The 23,442-nt window shown below is 57.9% G+C and overlaps 1 protein-coding gene across 3 annotated transcripts; it reads left to right on the forward strand.

Annotated features, from left to right (window-relative positions):
* The first annotated feature begins 317 nt into the window (after positions 1-317).
* On the forward strand, positions 318-22,327 carry PDGFA (platelet derived growth factor subunit A). Of its 3 annotated transcripts, XM_032259911.1 has the most exons (7): positions 434-999; positions 2,427-2,523; positions 7,452-7,556; positions 8,784-8,971; positions 18,400-18,526; positions 19,136-19,204; positions 21,074-22,327. In XM_032259911.1, the coding sequence occupies exons 1-6, from the start codon at positions 937-939 to the stop codon at positions 19,189-19,191; spliced, it is 636 nt and encodes a 211-aa protein (XP_032115802.1). In that variant the 5' UTR covers positions 434-936; the 3' UTR covers positions 19,192-19,204; positions 21,074-22,327. The 3 variants fall into 3 exon arrangements, with proteins under 3 accessions (XP_032115803.1, XP_032115802.1, XP_032115805.1); XM_032259914.1 differs by lacking the exon at positions 19,136-19,204 and having other exon boundaries at positions 703-999; XM_032259912.1 differs by lacking the exons at positions 7,452-7,556; positions 8,784-8,971; positions 18,400-18,526; positions 19,136-19,204; positions 21,074-22,327 and adding an exon at positions 2,714-7,445 and having other exon boundaries at positions 318-999.
* Positions 22,328-23,442: the final 1,115 nt, after the last annotated feature.

Genomic DNA, 23,442 nt, shown 5'->3' on the forward strand with positions numbered 1-23,442 from the left:
GGAGGGGCGCGGCGGCGGCGCTATAACCCTCTCCTCGCCGCCGGCCGGCTCCACACGCGCGCCTTGCGGAGCCCGCCCAACTCCGGCGAGCCGGGCCTGCCTGCGTCTCCTCCTCCTCCTCCTCTCCCGGCGGCTGCAGCGGCGGAGGCGCCGACTGGGCCCTGCGCCCGCCCTCAGGCCCGCGCGGGCTGCGCAGCGAGGTCCCGGACGGGTGGCGGCTGCCAGGCAGCTCGGCCGCGGGCGCTGCCCGGCCCTGGCGGGCGGAGGGCGGAGCGCGGCGCCGGAGCCGAGGGCGCGCCGCGGAGGGGCGTACGCAGGCCGCCGGGCCGCGCCGTACTGGGCCGCGCTGTGCCCGGCCGGGCGGCGGTTGCGAGAGGAGGCCGGAGGCGAGCGCGGGGCCGGCTGTGGGCCCGCAGGGCCGCTGGCAGCCCGCAGGGAGAGCGCGAGCCAGCAGCCGGGGCCGGGCCGGGCTTCCAGACAGGTGATCCGTGGCGCGGCGGCGGCCCCAGCCTCCCTCCGGAGTTCTTCTCGGGGGCCGATGCCCGCAAATATGCAGAATTACCGGCCGGGTCGCTCCTGAAGCCAGCGCTGGAGAACGAGCGCGGCGGCGGCCAGCACCGGGAACGCACCAAGGAAGAAGCCCAGCCCCCGCCCTCCGCCCCTTCCGTCCCCACCCCCTACCCGGCGGCCCAGGAGGCTCCCAGCGCGGCGGGCGCGCACTCCGTTCCTCCTCCTCCTCCTGGCTGGCGCTGCCTGCCTCTCCGCACTCGCTGCTCGCGCCGGGCGCGCTCTGCCAGCTCCTTGCTCCCCGCGCCACCCTCCTCTGGGCCGCGCTCCCTAAGGGATGGTACTGAATTTCGCCGCCACAGGAGCCCGGCTGGAGCGCCCGCCCCGCGGCCTCGCCTCTCCGCCGAGCCGCCAGCGCCTCGGGACGCGATGAGGACCTGGGCTTGCCTGCTGCTACTCGGCTGCGGATACCTCGCCCATGCTCTGGCCGAGGTGGGTGCCGCCCCCGCGCCCAGTCTCTGCGCCGGCTCTCAGGCGCACACCCCCCGCGCCCGCCCGCCCGCCTGCTGGGACGCCACAGGCTCTGCAGAGAGCATTTTGGTTTCTGCTAGGGTGGTCGGTGTTTAAATTTTCCCAACTGGGTTCTATTTTCTGCCATGCCTAAGTGTGTGTGGGGAGTTTCCAGCGTGTTGCGTCGCTCTGCCTCGGGGGGAACCGGGGATCAGCGAGGTGGACGAGTGGGGAGAAACTTCGGGGGGCGCGGGGGCCTCTTCGGGGAAGGGGAGCTGGGGCTCTGCGGGCGCTGCAGCAGCGGGGTGTGGGGAGCTGGGAAGGGGGTGTGTGTGTGTGTGAGCCGGCGGAGCCAGGGGAGGACGGAAGGGCGCCCGATAAACAGGTAGGGGCGGCTGCTGCGGAAGCCTCTGGCCGGGAAAGGTGGGCAGCGCCGAGCCGCAGCCCCCAGTTCCCGGTGCCCAAGCCCGGCGGGGCGCAGGACCGGCGCAGTCCCGTCGGCTGGGTCCTGCTTACAGGTGGCTGAGCGAGGAGAGCTGGGGACGGGCCAGGCGCCCGCACCCTCCCACCGCGGCGTCCCCGCCCCCCCATCCCCATCCCTATCCCCATCCCCCGGAGCTTTGCTGTGATGAATGACTTTCCACAGCCCCCGGCGTGGGAACTTAGTGCTTCAGGCTCCCCAGCGACCCCCGACTCTCCTTAAAAATCAGGAAGGGGAGTGGGGGAGGCCAGAGATGAGGGTGGTCTCTGCGGGGCCGGGAGAGCTGCGTGAGGTGGAAGTTTAACCCTCGCTCTCCCTGAAGGCTTCTCCCAGCCGCCCGCAGGCTGGATTTGGGCGTCTCGGTCGGCGCTAGGGCCGCGGCTGGGCCGGAGCCCGGGGTGGGGCGAGTGTGTGAGTGAATGTGTGTGCGCGCGTGTGTGTGCGTGTGTGTCTGCGCGCGCGCGCGTGTGTTTGTGAGACGGAGAGACCTCTCCGCGGCTTCGGCCCGGGATTCCGGGCGTGAAATTTAAGCCCTGTCTGGATTAAAGTGTGAGGGCTGCCGTGACTCTCGCCGATCCGTGACGCATTTTAACTTGATCTTTCTAGATGTTGATCTCACTCTTAAATCAGAAACTCCCGGCCCCCTAGCTGCCCCCAGATCGTCTGTAACTGACACCCCGGGCGGAGGGGCCGGAGTGCGGGGGCTTTTGTCTGAAAATGTGAAGCGGGGGGGACTTTGATTTTACCAAGGGCAGACCATGGATGGGGGTGGAGAATTCGTGGTCTTTTTCCAGCCCCACCCCCGGCTTCTGGTTCCAGGGCCGGGGCGAGGGCTCCGCGGGGTCTGGGGCCGGGGCTGCGGCCGGCGCTCGCGGGGTCTCCTCGGGCCCTGGGCCGCGGGCGCTGACCGTGTGGTTTCTGCTTGCAGGAAGCCGAGATCCCCCGCGAGGTGATCGAGAGGCTGGCGCACAGTCAGATCCACAGCATCCGGGACCTCCAGCGACTCCTGGAGATAGACTCCGTAGGTAAATCGCGCCCCTTCCCTCGGCGCGCGGGGAGGTGCGGGGCGGGCGGCCTGTGCGCCCGGTGCGCCCCGAGCTGGGGCCGGGCGGGGCGCCGCGCAGCGCACCGAAAGGTCAGAATCCAATCCCCGGCCCTAAGCGCCCAGGCGGATGAGTCAGGAGTTTCTCTTTCAGTCGCCACTTTCTCTCCCAGTCGCGGCCGAGGGCTGCTCGCTTGCCCGGGGATTGTTTTCGCCTAGAAGGAAAACGCCGCGTGTGTCACACAAAGTTCAGCCGCGGCGCCCTCGCCTGGTGTGCCGGCCCCCCGCCTGCCCTGGGGCCGGAGGAGCGTCGGGAGCACCCCCAGGCCCTGGGCGCAGAGCCCTGGCTAGTGCCCCGGGCGGGCAGCCCGCGGAGCGAGTCCCCAAGGGCAGGCGCGCCTCCGGGACCCACGGGCGGGCGGAGTCGGTCCCCGGATCAGGGCCCCGCACCTTTGTAATCCCTGGGAGCTGGTGCGGCGTTCTTGCCGCAGGGCTAGGCCTTTGTGGCTGCAGGAGACCGGTGTCTTTCTATGTTCACTACCTAATGAAAAGCCGGGCCTTGGACGCATCTGCTGCCTGGGGGCTATTTTTGTGTCTCACCCTCAGGCCCTGAGGCCGAGTCACTAAAGAAAACAGCTTATTTGCGAGCACAGAGTTTTGGAGCGAATGTCAGCTGCAGAGCTGGACTAGACCCGGGCTGGCAAGGGTTAAAGGGGCTTCTCACACCCGGGGGACCCCAGTGGACCACGTTGGGTGGGAGGGGCGAAGGTGTAGGGTGGCCGCCCGCCCCCTCAGGGCTAGATAGCCCCTTCCCAGAAGGCGAGGTCTTCCAGGTCCTTGTGGCGCCCTTTTCAAAATGCACACTTGGCGGGGGAACTCCAATCTGAGCTTTAACCAGGGAAATCCTCGTGTGGAAGAACTCGTTAGCTGGTTTCAAAAGGGGGCCTGCGATAAACTTGTTAAAAAGAGCAGCTAAAGGCAGCAGAACTGGAAGAAGTTACGTGAAATGAAGACTTTTCTCTCCCTGCAGAGGACTCTGGAAAAGGGGGGGTATGGGGGGATTAAGTGAAATCACATGGTCTAGTCATTTGGAAATTTGTACCTAATTATGGTGGTGGAGAAGCCTGAACTATTTTCGTTTCATGCCAAAACCATTTTCTAACAAGGCCGATGGTTTCTGTAGTTTCTTGACCCAGGAAATCCCTGGGCTGATCTTTAACCGGGGGCGGTAGTGTTTCACTCCAGAGCACAGTTGGGCGGGGGGATTTTGATCAGGTCCCTCCATGGATAACTCTGGGGAGAAGGATTTGGCTCTGGTTTGTGTGTGTAGGGGGGAACACTTGCCTGAATCTCGCTGGTCTTGGATGGGTTTCGAAAAGTGGAGAGACTGCTTCCCGGAGAAGGTTTCAGGGCTATTTTTGGGGGGGGGGGGTGCTCGCAGATGAGCCTCCTCCTGGGACTGTCTTTGGAAGCCGCAGGGAAATGGGCCATTCACTTTCTACTGGGACTATTCTTATTCTGGTCTTGGCAGCCCCGCCTCCCCCACCCCCACCCATTATCGCCTTTAGCTTTGCCGCTCCGTGGGGTTATGCTGATGGCATTCCTGACCGGGGGCTTTTAGGTCGTGGGGTCCAAACTGAAAACAACTAGGATGCCCCAAGCTAGTCCTCCCAGCCGGTTTCAAATTCTCCCTGCAGCCACGTCCTGGGAGCTCTTTCATCCTGCCCCGGGGAATGACTAGAGCAGATCTCATCAGCCCTCACATCTCCGTGAGATGTTTTGGGGTCTGAATGGGATTCTCCTTGTGTCTGGGAGGCTGAATGTGGGGGTGGCATCTGCCTTCTCTCTTGCCCCCAGCCTTGCCCCTGGTGGGAGATCTTTTGTGACTCAGGGGGGTTGCCTTCATCCTTGTCCAGTCACCTCCCCAGGTCTGGCGGGAAACGGAACCAGAGGAACCCACAATCTCTGGCCTGAGGAACAGAGAGGTCTGGCTGCTTCTCCAGCTTGCAGGGGGTGTCTTTTCCTCACCTCCTGCTCTCTCATAGGGAGGGTTGTAAACTGCTTGTGGTCAGTTCTTGTGGGGTAAGCGTCCCTTCGGTTCCTGGACTCCCTTTTAGATCTAGAGGTGCGTCTGGTCTGTTACGGGCAGGGGACAGTGCAGGGCTCATGAGGAAGGGGCTGGGTGCTGGGAGAAACCCAATGTGACAACTTTCCCTTGGAATTCCTGTAGAACCCTTCCAGGCTGACATTCTTGGCTTTGGGTGCCTCTGAGGCCTATGTTGTAGGAAACAGAAAAGAGGCTTTCAGGAACCCCAGGTGTGCTCCCCAGCTATGCTGACTCCTCCCCCAAGTGGGTGGGGCTTTGTGACTGGCACTTGGCTCCTGCCAGCTTGCAGGCTGTGTCCCATTGTACAGTTGGGGACACTGAGCAAGGCACTGGCTGAGGTCTGGGCCGATCCTTGGCTGTGGCTGGAGGAGCAGGGGCCCTGGGATTCCTCACCATCCTGCCAGAGCCGGAGCATTTTATTCAGAGGGTGTGCTGGAGTGAAGAGTGAAGCATTTTCACCTGTGGCTTGTAGATCAGAAGCCAGCATGTGGTCTTTTAATGATAGGCAGCCAACATTTAGGGCTTGTTTGTCCTGTGTGCAGGGGCAGCTGGGGAGCTTTGTTCCCCTAAGCAGTCTGGCCTGGCACCCGGGGGTCATTGAGGGACTGATAACATAAATATCCCCCACTCGGGCCAGTCGCGTCAGACCAGGACTGATGGTTGGAAGATTCTCCCCGTCCTGGAGTTCTCATTGGGACATCTGTGCCTAAAACACAAAAGGCAAAGCCTCCTGATTAACTGTTCCGGGAGCAGTTTTAGGAGTGATTCTTGCTGGCCAGGGCCGTGTTTGGTGAGCTGTGAGCGGCTGCTACAATCAGTGAGCGATGTCTCAGCCAGCGTAGCTCAGAAGGTGGCTTTGGAAAGCATGGTCTGCTCTTGGCATCTTGAGCCAGGGGCAAAGGGGTGGGAGCTATTCCTCCTCTGTCTGTCATCTCAAGAAATTTGCCAACTCAGGCTTTCAAGGGGTCAGTGAACTAGTAGGGGTGCTGTCTTCTCTGTTTATTAAGCCAGGGCTAGAGGCCTGTGGGGAATGGGGCCTGTGCACTGTGGACACAGACCACGAAGGCTCCTTCGAGCCACTCCTCCTTGTCCTGTTATATTTCTCTGGGCCTCAGTTTCCTCAGGTGGAAAGAAGTGATAGCAGCCACCGCACACATAGACACTAACTCATTGGTAAAGCAGCTAATGCATAGGGGTTATTACTGAATTTTCTCCATCGACTGGAGAGCGGACCAGTCGCTCTTTGGTTTGGCCATGGCAAGATGGCCACCACCAGGATATGACTCATAAATGTCACTTTTTTATGAAAAAACAAAACAAAAAAAAACGCTGCTTGTAATGGTTGATGGGAAATTCTTACTGCGTGAGTAGTTCTGATCTTATTTTGGGTCTCAAAAAAAAATTAGTGGCATTGGAACATTGAGTCATTTTCAGTAAAAAGGTTCTGGGCAGGCTTCATCTTTGCCATTCACACCTTATGTGAGGTTTGCAGGTCTCGGGCGTCTTGGGGGCGTTGAGGAAGCTGAGATTTCTCCGGTTGGTTTTTGGACAGTCATGGGTGCCTCGGTGGGCTGGGGAGAGAGGCCTTGGGCTGCTTGTCCCGGACCTAGGAGGTGCAGAGCCCATTAGCCGTCTGTGCTGGTGACTGGGACGTCCTGAGCTTCCTAGGAGGGGTTGGGGATATCTCTGTGCCTCTGGAACATCCTGGCTGTGAGGCTCACCATCTCAGCGCCTGTTTGCCCTTGGTTATATATTGGGGAGGCAGGATGGAGGGAGATGGGAAGAAACCCCTGAGCTGGTGTCAGGGGGCCAAGGCAAGGAGGCCCAGAGCCACCCACGGTGCCCAGGTTCGTGCAGTGTCCATGGGCAGGACTGTGGGTCCTCTTCCTGCTGCTGGAATCAGAGAGAGCTGAAACTCTCCCAGCCTGTCTGTCGTAGCCCTTAGTGCCTGTGACAGGGCGGGGGGCGTGTGCACTGGTGGGGGTGGGGAATAGGGTTCTTGGTGCTGCTCCTGGGTCAGTGCTGGTCTTGGCTCTGGGCCCGTGCACCACCCACACCTGGCCGCCTCGCTGTAAACACGCCTGGCAGATGCAGGCTTCTCTCAACCCCTTTCGCAGGCTGCCTCCCTCTGTCAGGCCCCGAGGACTCCTCAGTGTAGGCTCCACGAGAGGCCACGTGCCCTCCTGTCTTTCCTTATGGCCACTGGCCCTAGAGTAGACTCATTTCAGAGAGGAGTGGGGTCTGGCCAACAGCCCAGTCTGGCTGCTTCCAGTGCCCCTTAAAGGTTAAGCCACTTCTTCAAGGAGCGCTTCAGCGACAGGGAGGGAGGGAGGCAGAAACCTAAGCTGCCTCTGCTTCTCCCTTGGTCCAGCCCCCAGACAGGGGTGGGGCCTGGCTTAGCCCTGCACCCCTCAGGGTGGTGGGGTGAGCCGGGCAGCCTTCGGCCTCTCCTGACCCTGAGAGGTACAGCCCTCACCTGGACTACGTGGGATGGGGCGCCATAGAGGAGACCACCTGCAGTCCCCTGGGGCCCTCAGCTTTGTCACAGGTCCCTGCATTTGGGGACCTCTGTGCTAATGGGGTGTTTTCTGTAGCTTCATATCCTGCATATCTGAAGAGCCCTGGTGGGAATAGAGGTTCTCCCAGGGGATCCCCTGCCCCTCGTAGCGGGGAAGGGGGGCTGTACTGCCCGATCCCTGTTCCCCAGTGGCTCCGAAAGCTGGTCTGTGTGACGTACGGCTGGACAGGCCCCGGGCTCAGCACACAGGCCTGGAGCAGTCACAGTGCTCTCCTTCTGCCTGCAGGGAGTGAGGATGCTTTGGACACCAGCTTGAGAGCTCACGGGGTCCATGCCATCAAGCATGCACCTGAGAAGCGGCCCCTGCCCATTCGAAGGAAGAGAAGTATTGGTGAGTCCAGGAGGCCGTTGTGGGCTGCGCAGGGCTGGGTGGGGAGGGGCTGCCCACTCTCCCAACTTCGCGGCCTCAGGCGAGCCACCCGTTTCCTACTCCTTAAAATAGGCCTTGGCCCTGGTGCCTCTGGCTCTCGCCTCTCTGGAGACCTCCCTCCTTTGGGAGTGTCTCCTGCTCCAGCCTGCCTGCTCCTCCTGGAGTCCTAGTCTGGGCCAAGAGAACTTCCAGGGGAGACGAGCCATCATAAATTCCTTAAGTGCCCCATCTTGTTGGGGCCTGTCCTCAGGAGCCTTGCTGGAAACGTGGCTGTGCTTAATTTCCAGTTTGCGGTGTAAGCACTGTGCTCCTGCGTGCCCAGGGGCTGCCCCCTCCACCCACCCCCAGAGCCCTCACTGCACCCTGAGTGCCCTGCCCCATTCATGGCTGGCTCCAGTGCTCCTCCCAGGCATCCATTTGGGGGACATTTTCTCCCTTCTTACAGAGCAGCCCCATGCCCCTCCAACCCCCTGAGAAGGAACTAGCAGGTTTAGGAGGCCCTGGGCCAGTCCCTGATTTCTTGCCTGGGACAAGGTGAGGTCTGACACCCCAGTCCTGTGTCCTCTGGGGTCCCACCTGTTGGGGTGAGCCCTGGTGCTGTTCATGGCTGTGTGGTCCTGAGCAAGTGGACCCCCCTCTGTGAGCTGTGGTTTCCTCCAGGAAGATGGATTTTGTATCCTCCACCTTAAAGTGTGATGTGTGGGTGACTGGTCCCAAATGATACCAAGCAGGCCCTCCCAGGTGACATTTGCTGTGGGGGTTCTGCATTTTGCACCCTTTAGACAAGTCTTGAAGGCCAGAGCACCCCAGAAAGTGCTGTAAGATTTGCTGCTAAGTTCCCCTCTGCCCCCTCAGCCACTGGCCCCACCTGGCCTAAGTCCCCCTCTCCACCTCTCCCTGCTGGGCACTGGCCCCGCCTGGCCAGGTTCCTCCAGTCTGCAGATACAGGGCCAGGCTCCTCTGGTTGTGTGGTGCTCCTGCCCACCCAGCCTCTGAGCCTCTGCACCTCTGCTCCCAACTCGGCCTCTGCTGCCTGGGGAGAATCCTGGCCTGTGGCTCACCGTGGTTGCCCCCAAGGCCCAGCTGGAGCTGCCGCAGCCATGGGGTGGGGCAGTGGTCACAGAGGCCGGTGCCCATGCTGGGCCACACTGTGCTGGGTCACTGCTCACTGTGCCCCCGCCTTTGCAGAGGAAGCCGTCCCCGCTGTCTGCAAGACCAGGACGGTCATTTATGAGATTCCTCGGAGCCAGGTTGACCCCACGTCCGCCAACTTCCTGATTTGGCCCCCGTGTGTGGAGGTGAAGCGTTGCACCGGCTGCTGTAACACCAGCAGCGTCAAGTGTCAGCCCTCCCGCGTCCACCACCGCAGCGTTAAGGTGAGCCCTGCCCCACAGGCCCAAGGGCTGCCCCTACCAGGCAGCCACGGTCCCTCCTGGGAGGCCACAAGCTGCTCTTGGCATGGCTGGTGGGGGGTGCACAGCTGTGCTCCCATCTCCCTGGCAGGTACACTGAGGCCCAGGGAGGAGAGGAGTGCCTGGGGGTGCAGGGAAAGGCTGGAGCTTCCACTCTGCTCTCTGGCGATGAGTCGGGCCTTCTTTTCATGCTCCAGACCACAGTTGGGGGGCTGTTTTGGGACTTGCAGGGTGTCTAGCTGCTTAGCCAGAAGGTGTCTGGCATCTCTGGGTCCTGGGAGTCCTCTGCAGGCTCTTCAGTGGGGGACCATGGTGCATGGCAGGAGGGGTGGGGGGCATTCAAAGCCTGCATTGCCTCTTGAAGTGCCTGACCTGTGGGCGAGGTCCCCCCAGTTGCCCTGCTAAAGCAACCCAGTAGAAGAAGAGAGAGTGCTTGGGGTGGGCCCGAGTCCAGACTTCCCTCCGCGGAATCCCAGGGTGAGCCCCTCTTTCTTTAAGTAGTGGTGGTGCCTGGGTCTGTTCAGGCTGCTGTAGCAGAATTCCATCCACTAGGAGCTGATTAGCAACAAATGGATTTCTCAACGTTCTGGAGGCTGAAAGTCCAAGATCAAGGCGCTGGCAGACTCTGTCTCTGCTATAGCCTTGTTTTCTGGGTTCATAGATGATGCCTTTGTGCTCTGCCGTCAGAGTGAGGGATGGGGTGAACATGCTCCCTAGGTTGCTTTATAAGGGCACTAATTCCATTCATGAAGGCTCCACTCCTAGGACTTGATCAGGCCAGGTGAGGTGGCTCACACCTGCAGTCCCAGCCACCATGGAAGGCTATGGCTGGAGCATCGCTGAGTTCAAGACCAGCCTGGGTAACATGGCAAGACCCCCATCTCTGCAAAAAATACAAAAATTAGCTGGGCGTAGTGGCACGTGCCTGTAGTCCCAGCTACTCTGGAGGCTGAAGTGGGAGGATCACTTGAGTCTGGGAGGCTGAGGCTGCAGTGATCTGTGATTCCAGCCTGAACAATAGAGCAAGACTCTCCCTTACAAAGAAAAAAAGGCCGGGTGGTAGGGCGCTTAATAGCTTCCCTGAAACACCCCGCCTCCTAATGCTATCCCCTAAAGCTGGGATTTCAGCGGAAGAATCCTGGGGGCACTCGCGTTCCGCCACAGCAGGGCCTTCCTCCCTGGGTTGCACTGGGGGAGGAACAGCAGCCGGGTGATCTTGCTGTAGGGTCCTGAGTTGTTGAGGTCCTGGGACAGGGCTGTCTGGCTGGGCCCCTTCTCGCTGTATTCAGGGAAGCGTGCCGGGAGACCCACGGTTGCAGCGTCTTGGGTGGGCTGGCTTTGACCTGTGTTTGCTCCTCTCTGGCCTCATTTTCCTCAGCTTTGCAGTGGGTCTGAGGCAGGGACTCGCCCTTCTGAGAGAGCCGAGGCTGCTGCTGTCCTGTTCGCAAGGGAGGTTCCCTGTGTCTGGGGTCAGTCCCTATGGAGACATCAGTCTCCTGTTTTTGGGACGGGATTGCAGGTGTCCTCTGGTTTCCGTGAAGCCTGGGGCTGGCATGTCCCCAGAGCTCCCATCTGGGAAGGGTGGGCTCTCCTAGGGCTCCTCTCCCTGGAAACTGGCTTCAGTTGGGTTAAAGTGCTGTTAATGCTCCCACCTGGGCTGTGGGACCCATGAGTTTGAGCAGCAGGTGCAGGTGGGCACAGGTGGGCGCAGCCCCCAGTCCAGGAGGCCGTTGTTTTGACGCAGAGCCATCTGGCTTGGTCTCAGCTGAGGATTCTGTTTTTTTTTTTTTTTTTTTTTTTTTTTTAGAAAGGGTCTTGCTCTGTTGCCCAGGCTGGAATGTGGTGGTGCGATCATGGCTCACTGCAACTTCGGACTCCCAAGCTGAGACGATCCTCCCCACTAAGCCTCGCAAGTAGCTGGGACTACAGATGCATGCCACCATGCCTGGCTAATTTTTAAATTCTTTGTAGAGTCTGGGATCTCACGGTGTTGCCCAGCCTGGTCTGCCTGGTCTGGACTCCCTGGGCTCAAGTCAGCCAAGGATTTGGTGACGACTGAGCCTGCTCTTCCTGGAATATGCAGCCACTGAAATGATGTTTGAGGGTTTCAGTTTGAGGGCTACATTAGTAACCATTCTTTGACTTTAGAAAAGAATTATTTCACGTCCTCCCTGCCCCACTGTTGTGACTCCAGGCTCCGGAGGGAGATGGGGGGAGAGGGTTCTTTGTAAAGGACTTTGCAGCCAACTCTGGGCCGTTTCCTTATCACATGACCAGGCACTTTAGACCCATAACTGGGACTTATCTTGGCCTCTGGGGACTTGGTCCTCCATGGTACCCTAGGTATTGAGTAAGCAGATTCCACATCTTACTGCCCGGGATCTCCAAGGCCAAACACTCCCCTTACAAAGCCCCGTGTGTTTGTCTGGGGAACCCTTCTGTCCTCAGAGGATATTTACCACTGGGGGTCAGGGAAGGGAGGGGAGGGTAAGGGAGGGTTTAACTCGGGCCCCCAGGTCCAGGTGGCCCAGGCCCCCTGGACAGGAGCCTAGCACTGTACCCCCATCCTGTGTGCCTCTCTGGGGTGCAGACTCTGCCTTTCTGTGGGTCTCGGCATCCTCCCTGGTTGTATGTTGGAGGCCCTTGTGAAATCTGAGTCTGGAATACCTGTGGTCTTATTCTCATGAGGGATTCTCATGTCAGTTCTGGGTGTGGGGGGAGCCTTGGATGTGTGGGGAGAGGGTCTCAGCCCATGGGCTCAGCCTTGGGCAGCCCCCCGCCTTTCCCACCTTGCCTGTCGTGGGGTGAGGATAGGTGGGTCTGGCCCCACTGGGCAATGCTTCCTCCCTCCCCAGGCCCCCTGAGCAGGCTGGGTGGGGCGGAGAGCTCTCCAGCACCCTCCAGCCAGTGCAGCGTCGGGGTGAGAGCCAAATTTCCCCCTCTTGCCCCTGGCCCGGCAGTGGCTCCTGCTTTGCTCTGTGCGGTGTTGGAGCTGCGACCAGGGCTCTGCCTCTGGGTCTCATCTGCCAGAACAGGGTCCTGGTCAGCCCAAGAGAGAACTGGGTGTCCTAAGTCCTCGGGGCTGTGTCCTGCAGCAGAGCCGGGTGGCCTGGTTTCCACCTCCTCAGACCCAGCTCCCCAACATTCCCCCTTCTGGGAGGCGTCTTCTCCCTGCCCACCCATCTGAGGGTTGGAGGAAAACATCCAACTTCAGACACGGAGGGGCTCTGGCTGAGGGGACAAAGGTCAGAGGGAACAGGAGGCCCATTGTGGAGGCCGAGCCAGGAGGCTGGTCCTGCCACTTTGGGGATGGGGGTGGCTGTCAACCTGGCGAGAAGGAGATGGGCCCCAGGACCTGGGACTTGGCGCCCGTGCATGGGCGTGGGGTCAGCTGAGGTCATCAGAGTTGGGGCTGGCCGGGAGGGGCTCCGGCACTCTGTCCACCCAGGCTGGGTATGGCACCTCCTGCTTTCAGTTTTATGCCCTTCCTGTCAACATTCACAGGTCTCTTGTTAGAAGACAATAATGAGGCCAGGAGTGGTCACTGCCCAGCGCAGGCCCTGATGGGATCACCAGGATGAAACTGACCAGCAGCCTGGGGTAGAAATGGCCAGGGTTCCTAGCTGGGTGGGTGTCTCTTTGCACTCTGCCTGGTGTGGTCAGCGCTTGGTCCCTGGACACCTGACTCGTCTCCAGACCCAAGCCTTGGGGGTAGGACAGGAGTGTGGGTCTGGACGTGGACCATGGGGATGAGATACCGGCCGAGGACGGCAGGGGTCTGGCCTGGATGGAGCTGAGGCTTGAGGCCGTGTGCGGAGCAAAGGCAGAGCTTCATGGCTGTCACTCCAGGGGCGTCCACTGCGACTCGACCTGCCTGCCCTGGAGCTGCTGTGGTGTCAGGGATGGAGCTGGCTCTGAGCCCACCTTGCTGGGCCAGAGGCTTCCAGAAGATTTGTGCTCACCTGGTGTGAGGGATGGGCCTCTGCACCCTGGAACAGAGCAGTTGGGGTGTTCTGGGTGAGACGTTCCCAGCCACGTCTCTGTTCACTCTCTGGGTCTGGTGCAGTAGTCTCTAGATGGGCAGAGTGGGGGTACTCTTGAGCCAGGCTGGGCAGGGGCCTGTTACCCGAGCTTGAGGCCTGGGCATTGCTTCCATTCTTAGCGGACGTGGGGTGGTGCTGAAGGAGGTAGGATCTTCTTTTTCTTTTTGAGACAGAATCTCTCACTGTCACTCAGGCTGGAGTGCAGTGGCCTACTCTGGGCTCCCTGCAACCTTTACCTCCCGGTTGAAGTGATTCTCCTGTCTCAGCCTCCTGAGTAGCTGGGATTATAGGCACACACCACCACGCCTGGCTATTTTTTGTATTTTTTAGTAGGGACCAGGCTTCCCTGTGTTGGCCAGGCTGGTCTCGACCTCCTGACCTCAGGCAGTCTGCCCGCCTTGGCCTCCCAAAGTGCTGGGATTATAGGCACGAGCCACCAAACCCGGCTGGGATTTTCTTGACCCAAGTCAGCATCCAGATTGAGTGACATTCTGATTCTCTGTCCAGAGACCCCCGGCTGGGGCCATGGGGCCAGGGCTCTGCTCTTTTGGAGTCTAGGCTTCCTTTCCATGAAAAAGGTGAGAGGCAGCCTAGGCTAGGGATGGAGATTCAGTGCTGTGTGACCCTTGGCAAGGGGCTTACCATGTCTCTGCTGTGTGTTTTCATCTCTAAAATGGACCATGATGGTGTCCTCACAGGGTAGCTGTGAGGGTTACAGTGACGGGCACGTGTGGTCAGTCAGAATTCTTTCATGGCTAATACTTTGTCTTGGAGCTTTGAAAGGGTCAGGCCGTAACCTGGAGTTGGGGGTTCCCTCACAGGGAGTGGCCATCCCAACCCCTCCTCAGGGGGTCTCTGCAGGCTTGGGGCCTGCTCTGTGGTAGCAGGGATCAGCCTCCCAGGTCTAGAGGGATGACGGCATCTCTGGGTTATCATTCCAGGAGTGTTAGGTGGGGTGGCTTATGTCCCAGATGAACTCAGCCTCGGGGATCGGAATGTCTGGTGTGATAAGGTACAGCACACATCTCTGGGATGGAAAAAGGGGGAGGGCCATGGGGACCCCCCACGACTTGGGCCCCAGCTTAGGGTCTGCGGGTCAGAGCAACGCCCCTGGGGGTCCTGAGGATATAATCGTCTCTGTTGTTTGGACTTGACCTTCTTTTATGGAGGAGGTTTTTGTGAGAATCCAATATTCATTATGTGTTCTTGGGAGAAAAATGTAGCTATTTCCTGGCCAGACAGAGGTGGTGGAACGGCCTGGAATCCTGGCATACTCAGAAACAGGTGCAATCATAAATCGCTGTTTGTTTTTGTTTGATAAAAACAGGCTTGTCTGAAGAGACAGCAGGCTCCCAGACGAGGGGCTGTGCCGTGTGCGTTTCACACAGTGCCCAGAGGGGCAGTGTTTCTGCTGTGTCCTGGGAGCCCACGCACCCTCGCTGCCGGCCGTCTCCAGTGTACGAGAGCGAGCCTGCCCCTCGTTTGGGCATCTGGTGTCTGGCCAGACAGGCTGTCCATGCTGAGCCAGGCCCCCGGTATCTGCCCTGCCGAGGGAACTAGGTGAGGCCGCTTGTTGACCAAAGAGGCTGTGCCACCCGGAGGGTCAGGGCTGGGAGCAGAACACGGTACCCTGCCCAAGCCCATCCCCATGAGCCCAGATTTCAGAGCCCACCTGCCCCATGCTTCACCTGGCAGCCCCTGCAGAGATTGGGGTGGGTGGGAGCAGCAGAGTGTGGGTGCTTTGAGCTGAGGAGATGGCAGAATGTGAGGCTGGTGCTGTTCCACCTGCTGGGACCTGTGTCCAGGGCCTCCAGGGGAGGGGAGGAAGGCGCTTGGCCCCTGCAGAGGCAGGGGAGGCTGGGCCTGGTTTTGTGCGCTGGAATCCCTAGTTCCTTCCTACCTAGGCAGTTCTTGACTCACAGAGGGCCAAGGACATGCTTGGAGGGCTAGAGGTGGCTGAGGTTCAGGGTGGCCCTGCTCCTCCTCCTGGGAGTTTGCTGAAGTTCATCCTCAGGCTGGGCCTCTCCCAACCCAGGCCCTTAGCGGGAGGGTGACTAGACCCACTCTCTGCCTGTGGTGGTCAGTGCTTGGTCCCTGGACACCCGAGTCTTCTCCAGACCCAAGCCTGGGCAGTAGGACAGGAGCGTGGGCATGGACATGGACCATGGGGATGAGATGCCAGCCGAGGATGGCAGGGGTCTGGCCTGGATGGAGCTGAGGCCGGGTGCGGAGCGAAGGCGGAGCTTCATGGTCGTGACTCCAGGTAGGGGGTGGTACTGTACTGAGCTGGGGGACAGGGGCCCTGGGCCTGCAGGCATAGCCTCTGGCTGGCTCTGGAGCCAGGGAGTGGCCTTGGATTCGGGGCTGTGTGTTAGAATACATGCTGGTGGCAGCCCACTCCTGAAGGCTGGCTCTGTTCTAGGTTCTGGGGGCTTCTGTGTGTGTAGCCTCATTTGTTCCTTGCTGCAATCCCTGGGTAGGTGTGATCAGTTTCCCTTTTACAGATGGGAGGTGGAGGTGTCTGCACGGCCTGCAAAGTTCTCTCTCTGGAGGATTCTGTCCTGGGGAAAGGGGCAGATTGCTGAGGGAGTTGGTGGACTGGTCCAAGGCCTCCCGATTGGAACAGCCCCATCCAGGAAGCAGCGGTGCCCTGGCAGCTTTCTCTCACGCTTTGTGACGCAGTGAAACCTCCCAGGCCAGGTCGTGTTTCTGAGCTGGCTCTTGACCCCAGGCGCCCCACGCCCTGCACCTGTTGAGCTCATACTTGGCTGTCTGCTCACGCCCCAGGCAGTCCAGACCACTTCACACGCCTGCAGGCACCCTTTGCACTGTGGGTTAACCATTAACTCAGTAACTCAGCCTCGGACAGGCCTGGTCCCCAGAGAGGCTGGCTTACTTTCGGAGCCTGCCTGGTCCCAGGGTGCAGAGCTGACCTTCTCGTGGGGGGGGCCTGCTGATGACCCCCAGTCTCCAGAGGTCCCTTCCTCTGAAGAAGGGTGGGAAACATTCCCCTCCTCCTGACAGCCTGGGAAGCAGCGCCACTAGGCTGGGGGTGTCTGGCCTCTGGCTGGGGTCTCCTCATTCACCTGGCGGCGTGCATTCCCCCACCTCCCTGTGCTCAGAGGGTGACCCGGCCTCTGTTTCCTTTCTAGCCTCTGTTTCCCCATGAAGAGTGAGGGGTGAAGTGGGTGATCTACAGGGGCTGATCTTGGACTTAGACCCTGCGTGGGCACAGATGGAGCTGGGTGCCTGGTTCCCCAGAGCCTGGGAGGGCAGGAAGGTGGTGGCTGTTCCCTGGCATGTGCACCAGGGGGCAGACAGGACAACCTAGCACTTAGGTACAGGCTTAGGGCTTGCCTGTGCCTCAGTTTCTTTTTCTGTAAATGGAGGTGCCAGTCCTGCCTCCTTATCGGGTGGTTGGGGGGATTGAATGAATGCTGGGGTTTGGGCTGGGAGAGCCAATACTCTACCCCCCTGGTTCCTGGCCATGCATTAGGGGTCTGCTGATGCCAGGAGTGTGTGTGCGTGCACACTGTGTGTGTGTAGTAGGAGTCCCATGATGGGGCACATGTGTACATTATGCATGCATGAATGTGTGTGGGGTGGAGATGCATTCCCGTGACGGGGCCTGTGTGTGCATTACACACGTGTATATGTGTGTGTGGGGTGGAGATGCATTCCTGTGAGAGGGCCTGTGTGTGCATTATACATGTATATACGTGTGTGTGGGGTGGAGTTGCATTCCCGTGATGGGGCCTGTGTGTGCATGATATGTGTGTGTATGTGTGTGTGAGTGATTTCTCACTGCCCTTCTTGAACGCCTGAAGTTCCCCTCTCTGGACACTGGACTGGGCCATTGTCTGTCTGCAGCTCCGCAGGAAGGGGCTGTGGAGTCAGGACCCCCATGTTGTGGTTCTGTTCCTGGAGAATTGACAGCCGGTGTGGCTGGCAGACAGGCAGAGTCCAGTCGGAAGAGGGGCGCCCAGCTGAGGTTTGGTTTGCGTTTGAGCTCTCTATGCCTGGCAGCCATGGCTAGCCAGCCTGTGCTGCTCCTAGGTCGCCTTGTGCAGCCTTGGTGACAGCCCAGATTCCCTGGCTCAGGTTTCCCAGGTCAGGCCTTTCTGAGCCCAAGGAGAGCCTCAGACCTGGGGGAACCATGAGGGGACCCTGGGTGTGGGTCTGCTGGCCCTGCTGCCTGGGGGCTGGTGGGGAGGTGGGGCCCTCATCAGGCCAGCAGCTGGGATTATCAACTGGACTCTCAAGTCCACAGCAACCTCGAGCTAGGATACAGCTGCAAGCCCCATTGCTGGGCCACAGCTTCAACATTTTTTCTTTTTCTTTTTTTCCATTAATAGAGACAGGTTCTTGCTGTCGCCCAGGCTGGAGTACAGTGGTGTGATCACAGCTCACTGCAGCCTCAAACTCCTGGGCTCAAGCAATCCTCCCACCTCAGCCACCCCAGTAGGCTGGGACTACAGGTGCCACCATGGCTGACTAATTTTTAAATCGTTTTTAGAGACAGGGTCTTACTATGTTGCCCAGGCTGGTCTCGAACTCCTGGAGTTAAGTGATCCTCCCATCCTGGCCCTCTAAAGTGCTGGGATTATAGGCATGAGCCACCGTGCCCGGCCTGGCTTTTAAAATTTGTTTAACAACAAAGTGAGCATTTGAAAACATTTCCCAACTGCACATCCACATACAAGCAAACACTTTCTCTGGCCACTTGCGTCCCAGAACTCCCAAACTTCCATACCTTGGCTGTGTGTGTCTCCTTTAGAGCCCCAGGCATATGTGAAACTTTGGGTTTATTTTAAACAAAAATAGGACAAAAATATCATGCTCCAACACCAGGCATGGTGGCTCTCGCTTGAAATTACAGCACTTCGGGAGGCTGAGGCAGGAAGATCACTTGAGTCCAGAAGTTCAAGACCAACCTGGGCAACATAAATGAGATCCCATCTCTACCAAAAAAATATTTACAATTAGCTGGGCATGGTAGCTCGTGATATAGGTGTGAGGCTGAGGTGGAAGGATCACTTGAGCCCAAGAATTCAAGGCTGCAGATAGCTATGATTGGCCTGGGTGACAAAGTGAGAGCCTATTCAAAAAAACTAAAACACACACACACACACACACACACACACACACACACACTTGCACTGCAGCTTGTAATTTTCTCACCTGCTGCTCCTGCATGCCCCACGATAAGGCAGCGTTCCTCGGAGGGGGTCAGAAGTCAGGGGTCAGGCTGCTTTCTCCTCCCTGCCGGCCTGTCCCTGGCTCCCAGTGTGTCATGTCATCTGAAGCTCCACACGGGCATTCATGGCTGGGCTCTGTTCTCTCGGGCAGGTGGCCAAGGTGGAATACGTCAGGAAGAAGCCAAAATTAAAAGAAGTCCAGGTGAGGTTAGAGGAGCATTTGGAGTGCGCCTGCGCGACCACCAGCCTGAATCCGGATTATCGGGAAGAGGACACGGGTGAGTGGCTGCCTTCATTGGCATCTATGTTGGAGAACGGGTCCTTGGAACCTTGCTTTTGGGGTGTTAGGTGGCCCCTGGAGCACGATGCTTGCTGCTGTGAGCATCTGGGCTGCTGTTGAGGGATCGTTGGCTGGCTCCCAGGCTAGACGCCTGCTGGGGAGGCAGATTCCTGGCCTGCACGTGTCCGTTGGGGAGGGTGGTTCAAGCCGCAGCATTGGCGGGAGATGTTCAGGCCTCACTGAGTGGGGCTGCGAGTGCATGAGATGCCCGACTCATCGGTGGGCTGCAGGACTGAGCTGAGAAGAGTCTGCAGAAGGGCCCCTGCTGGGGTGGGCAGGAGGAACAGCTTTGAGGACTGCAGCCGCGCTGGCTGGCCGGGGTCTCTTTCACCCCGACGGGCGGACTCCACCTAGGAGCAGAGTGGCCTCTGTGCCCTGCTGTGTTGGAGCCCCGGGAGCACGAGGGGACTCAGAAGTTTCTCCATGCCTGGGTGCTGGTGTTCTCTTCTGGAAAGATAAAGAAAAGCCTTAGGTTATTTGTTGCTACGGTTCTTCACCCTGATGGCCGTCCCTCAGTCCACTCATCGCCCTGCCCTTTTGTTAACAGGAAGGCCTAGGGAGTCAGGTAAAAAACGGAAAAGAAAAAGGTTAAAACCCACCTAAAGCAGCCAACCAGGTAGGAGCTGTCCGCCAGACACGCTGAGTCCTGCAGGGTGGGGAGGTGCGACCAACTGATCACACCAGTGAATCACGCTTCCTGTTTCGCCGGGTGCGGCGGGGACGTGGCCCTGATTGGCCTTGATGGTGTCTGCTGGGCTTGGGTCTCCTCGCTCCCCGTCCGTTCCTGCCTCACAGAACGCTCTGGCCCGCGGCTCAGTCCTGCGGCCCAGTCCTGCTCGGGAGCCTGCCTCTAGCTCTGTCTTCTCTTTGTCGTTGATCGGGGATGCAGGAGCATTGTATACAAGAATGGAACAGGCTGGACAATCTGAGCAGCGGTGGGACATGGGACAGCTCTGACCACTTGGCCTCTCTGGGATCACCCACCCCATTTGACAGATGAAAAAACTGAGGCTTAACTGAGATTACAGGCAAGGACTGCTGGAGGCTGAATAGATCTGGAAATCCTTTATAAACATGCAGGGCTGTTGGCTACTGTGTCGGCAATTGCATTTGGCTGCTAGTAACACCAGATTGCACAGGGATCGAGATAAGGTTGAGCTTCATGACACTCATCTAAAGGTGGGATTGCAGAGCAGGGAGGGTAGTCCTGAGGTACCATCGGGGTCCCTCTTCTGTCTGGCTGATGGCATCCATCCTCAGTTGTGTGGTGGCCCAAGGTGGCTGCTAAAGCTCCAGAAATCACATCTGTGCTCCAGGATGGAAGAAGGAGTGAGGTGGGAAAGGGCAAAATAACACCTTAGAGAGCTATCCTGGAAATCCCTCCCAGTGACTTTTGTGTTTTTCTGGGCTGCCATCCTTCCACTGCAAGGGAGCTTGGGAAACAGTCTCCTATCAAGACACGTTGCTTCCCCGGTGGAAATGGGACCTAGGCAGCTACCGTCATCATGAAGGAGGTGGTTTCAAGCTTTCCTGGTCCTTGGCATTGGCCCGCCTGGCTTGGGAAAGTTGGAGCCCTGTCTGGCCTGGTTCCTCCTCCCGGCACATGGGACTCCATGGCAGCCAAAACAAATAGTTTCTTTAGAAGAGACGAGGTTCTCAGAGAGAGGGTGTCTGAGAACCCTGGCTCCTGTTCGTAATGTGGGACCTGGGCCTGTGGGTGAAGTCCATTCATGAGGAGCCTCTTGGGAGGAAACTGTCCATTTGGGTGGGTCTTTGAAGCAGTCCAGAACGGCTGGTCAGCCTTGATTTTGTTTGCCCAAAGCGTGTCGTGGCGGGTGGCTTTGTGCCTGCTTGTGGGTTCTGTTTCTCCAGAGCATTAGGCTCTGGCCTCCATGGGCCTGCTGGTGACAGACCCCATGGTGAGAGGCTGGTACTCCTGTTTAATCATGCCTGGCTGGCACTTACTCAGCCTGTAGGCAGCACACGTGTTGGAGTGTGCAATGGAGGGGCCACATAGGATGGGGAAGAGTTCTTAAAGAATCAGCATAGGTCTGCCTAGTTTGCAGACTCTTCTGTCTGGCTGGTGGCCTCCATCTCAGGGTTGTCTGGTGGCCCAAGGTGGCTGCCGGAGCTCCAGAAATCACATCTAGGCCCTAGGCTGTAAGAAAGAAAGTCAGGGAGAAGGGCAAATGAACCATTCTTGGCCTCAGTTTTCCCCATCTGTACAATGGGAGAATGGGGCTGGGTCTCTAGACATGTTCTTCTGTGAGATGCTGTGAGCCTAATCCCAATTCCGGTCAGGGTACTGCAACATGGCTAATGTTGGCAAATGTGATTCTGGAAATTTCATGAAAACTTCAAATCCCTGTGTATCCCTGATTGGGTTAAATGTTTTCACCCTATTTGCATCCTACACAGCCATGTGTGTGCTGGGTGGTTCACTTGGTCGGTGGTCTCAGTGTCTATCTCTCCCGTCTTCCTGCAGATGTGAGGTGAGGATGAGCCGCAGCCCTTTCCTGGGACATGGATGTACATGGCGTGTTACATTCCTGAACCTACTATGTACGGTGCTTTATTGCCAGTGTGTGGTCTTTGTTCTCCTCCGTGAAAAACTGTGTCCGAGAACACTCTGGAGAACAAAGAGACAGCGCACATTTGTTTAATGTGACATCAAAGCAAGTATTGTAGCACTCGGTGAAGCAGTAAGAAGCTTCCTTGTCAAAAAGAGAGAGAGAGAGAGAAAACAAAACCACAAAACATGACAAAAACAAAATGGACTCACAAAAATATCTAAACTCGACGGGATGGAGGGTCGCTCCTGCAGGATGGAAGTGCAGAGGTCTCAGCAGACTGGATTTCTGTCTGGGTGGTCACAGGTGCTTTTCTGCCAAGGATGCAGAGCCTGCTTTGGGAATGACTCCAGAGGGATGCTGGCGGGCTCTGCAGGGGCACACAGAAAGCAGGAATGTCTCGGAAACTGCCACGCGAACTTTAGAAACCACACCTCCTCGCTGTAGTATTTAAGCCCATACAGAAACCTTCCTGAGAGCCTTAAGTGGATTTTTTTTTACACCATAAAGTGATTATTAAGCTTTCCCTTTTTACTCTTTGCCTAGCTTTTTTTTTTTTTAATTATCTCTTGGATGACATTTACACCAATAACACACAGGCTGCTGTAACTGTCAGGACAGTGCGACGGTATTTTTCCTAGCAAGATGCAAACTAATGAGATGTATTAAAATAAACATGGTATACCTACCTATGCATCATTTCCTAAATGTTTCTGGCTTTGTGTTTCTCCCTTACCCTGCTTTATTTTTAATTTAAGCCATTTGGAAAGAACTATGCGTCAACCAATCGTATGCCGTCCCTGCGGCACCTGCCCTAAAGCCCCTGTTTGTGGCTGAGTGACACCTTGTTCCCCGCAGCGCTCACCTAGAATGCTGTGCTCCCACATGGCACGTGCGATGCATTACCACTTCTGTGTTGTCGATGTGCCCTGGTGCCGTGGTGGCGGTCACTCCCTCTGCTGCCAGTGTTTGGACAGAACCCAAATTCTTTATTTTTGGTAATATATTGTGCTTTATGTGTATTAACAGAAATGTGTGTGTGTGGTTTGTTTTTTTTGTAAAGGTGAAGTTTGTATGTTTACCTAATATTACCTGTTTTATATACCTGAGAACCTGCTATGTTCTTTTTTTGTTGATCCAAAATTAAAAAATACCACCAACAAAACCCATGCACATGAGAAGCGTTTTGTGGTACGGTTTTCTAGCACCGAATCTAGACCCCGGTTGCCAGGTCACACGGTTCTGTGTTGGGTGGAAATGGAGGTCTGCGTTTTCTGGGCGGGGTCCCTGGACCTGCCTCCATGGTAGGCACCTGTGGGATGCCCGCCTGCCTTGGACTTCAGCACCTACAGGGATTAGGCCAAGGGCATCCTTCAGGCTCCACTCCCCGGAGCAGATGAGCCAGTTCACAGCGTCAGGGCAGCCAGAAGACCATGAAGAATTTCATCCAAGAAGGGAACCCACCTGACCTTGTGTGTCCATGTGCAGTGCCCACCATACTCTGCCCGGGCTGCCCCCTCCACCACCTCCAGGCCTACAAGACAGACTATTGAGGTTGCTTTCAATCTTGACCCCACATTCTCTGAGGACCATCTGTGGACCCGTGGCCGGTGTCTGTTGTCCATGTGCTGATGGAAAGTTCTTACGAAGGATTGTCTTCAACAGCTCATCTTCATGGTGCTGTTTTCATCCTCATCAGGGCAGCCTGGAGGTTGGAGGGGAAGCTCAGGGCCAGGCAGTTGTACCCTGGTTTCCGTTCCTTGGACGCCTGCTGGGGCCCTAGGCCTGTGGGCTGCTGTCCAGCTCCACACTGGTCACAGCACCTTGCCCAGGAATGTGCTTTGGACGTGACCTGTGACAATATAACATGTATTTGTTTCTGTGAGATGCTGGTGACAATGCTCCGTTTTTCCTTTTTGTGTAAAGTCGTCTGGGATAATGCTGTGTCCATTAAAGCGATGGGGCAGAAAGGCCAGGTGTGCTGTTGGGGAAGCGAGAATTCTGTTAAGAATTCCAAAGGTCTCGAGTCCAGGGGTGCAAAGGTAGCAGTGGAGGTGGGAACTCATGCCTCCTTCCTTTCCTCTCTCCTTTCTCCTCTCCCTCTCTGCTTCCCTCCTTTCCTCCCTCTTTGGTTCATTCATGCAGGTGAGGGCCCTGGTGCCAGCCCCTCCTGCCCCCGCATGCAAAGAGCCCTGGGGAGGGGCAGGTAGGATGGAGGCCACTCCAGCCAGGAAGGGCTGCAGCTCGGAGGAGGCTGTGGTCTGAGGCTGGATCCTTTCTGAGC

The sequence above is a fragment of the Sapajus apella genome, unplaced genomic scaffold (genome assembly GCF_009761245.1).
Source record: "Sapajus apella isolate SASKATOON/1434 unplaced genomic scaffold, GSC_monkey_1.0 scaffold112, whole genome shotgun sequence".
In the NCBI taxonomy this organism is placed as follows: domain Eukaryota; kingdom Metazoa; phylum Chordata; class Mammalia; order Primates; family Cebidae; genus Sapajus; species Sapajus apella.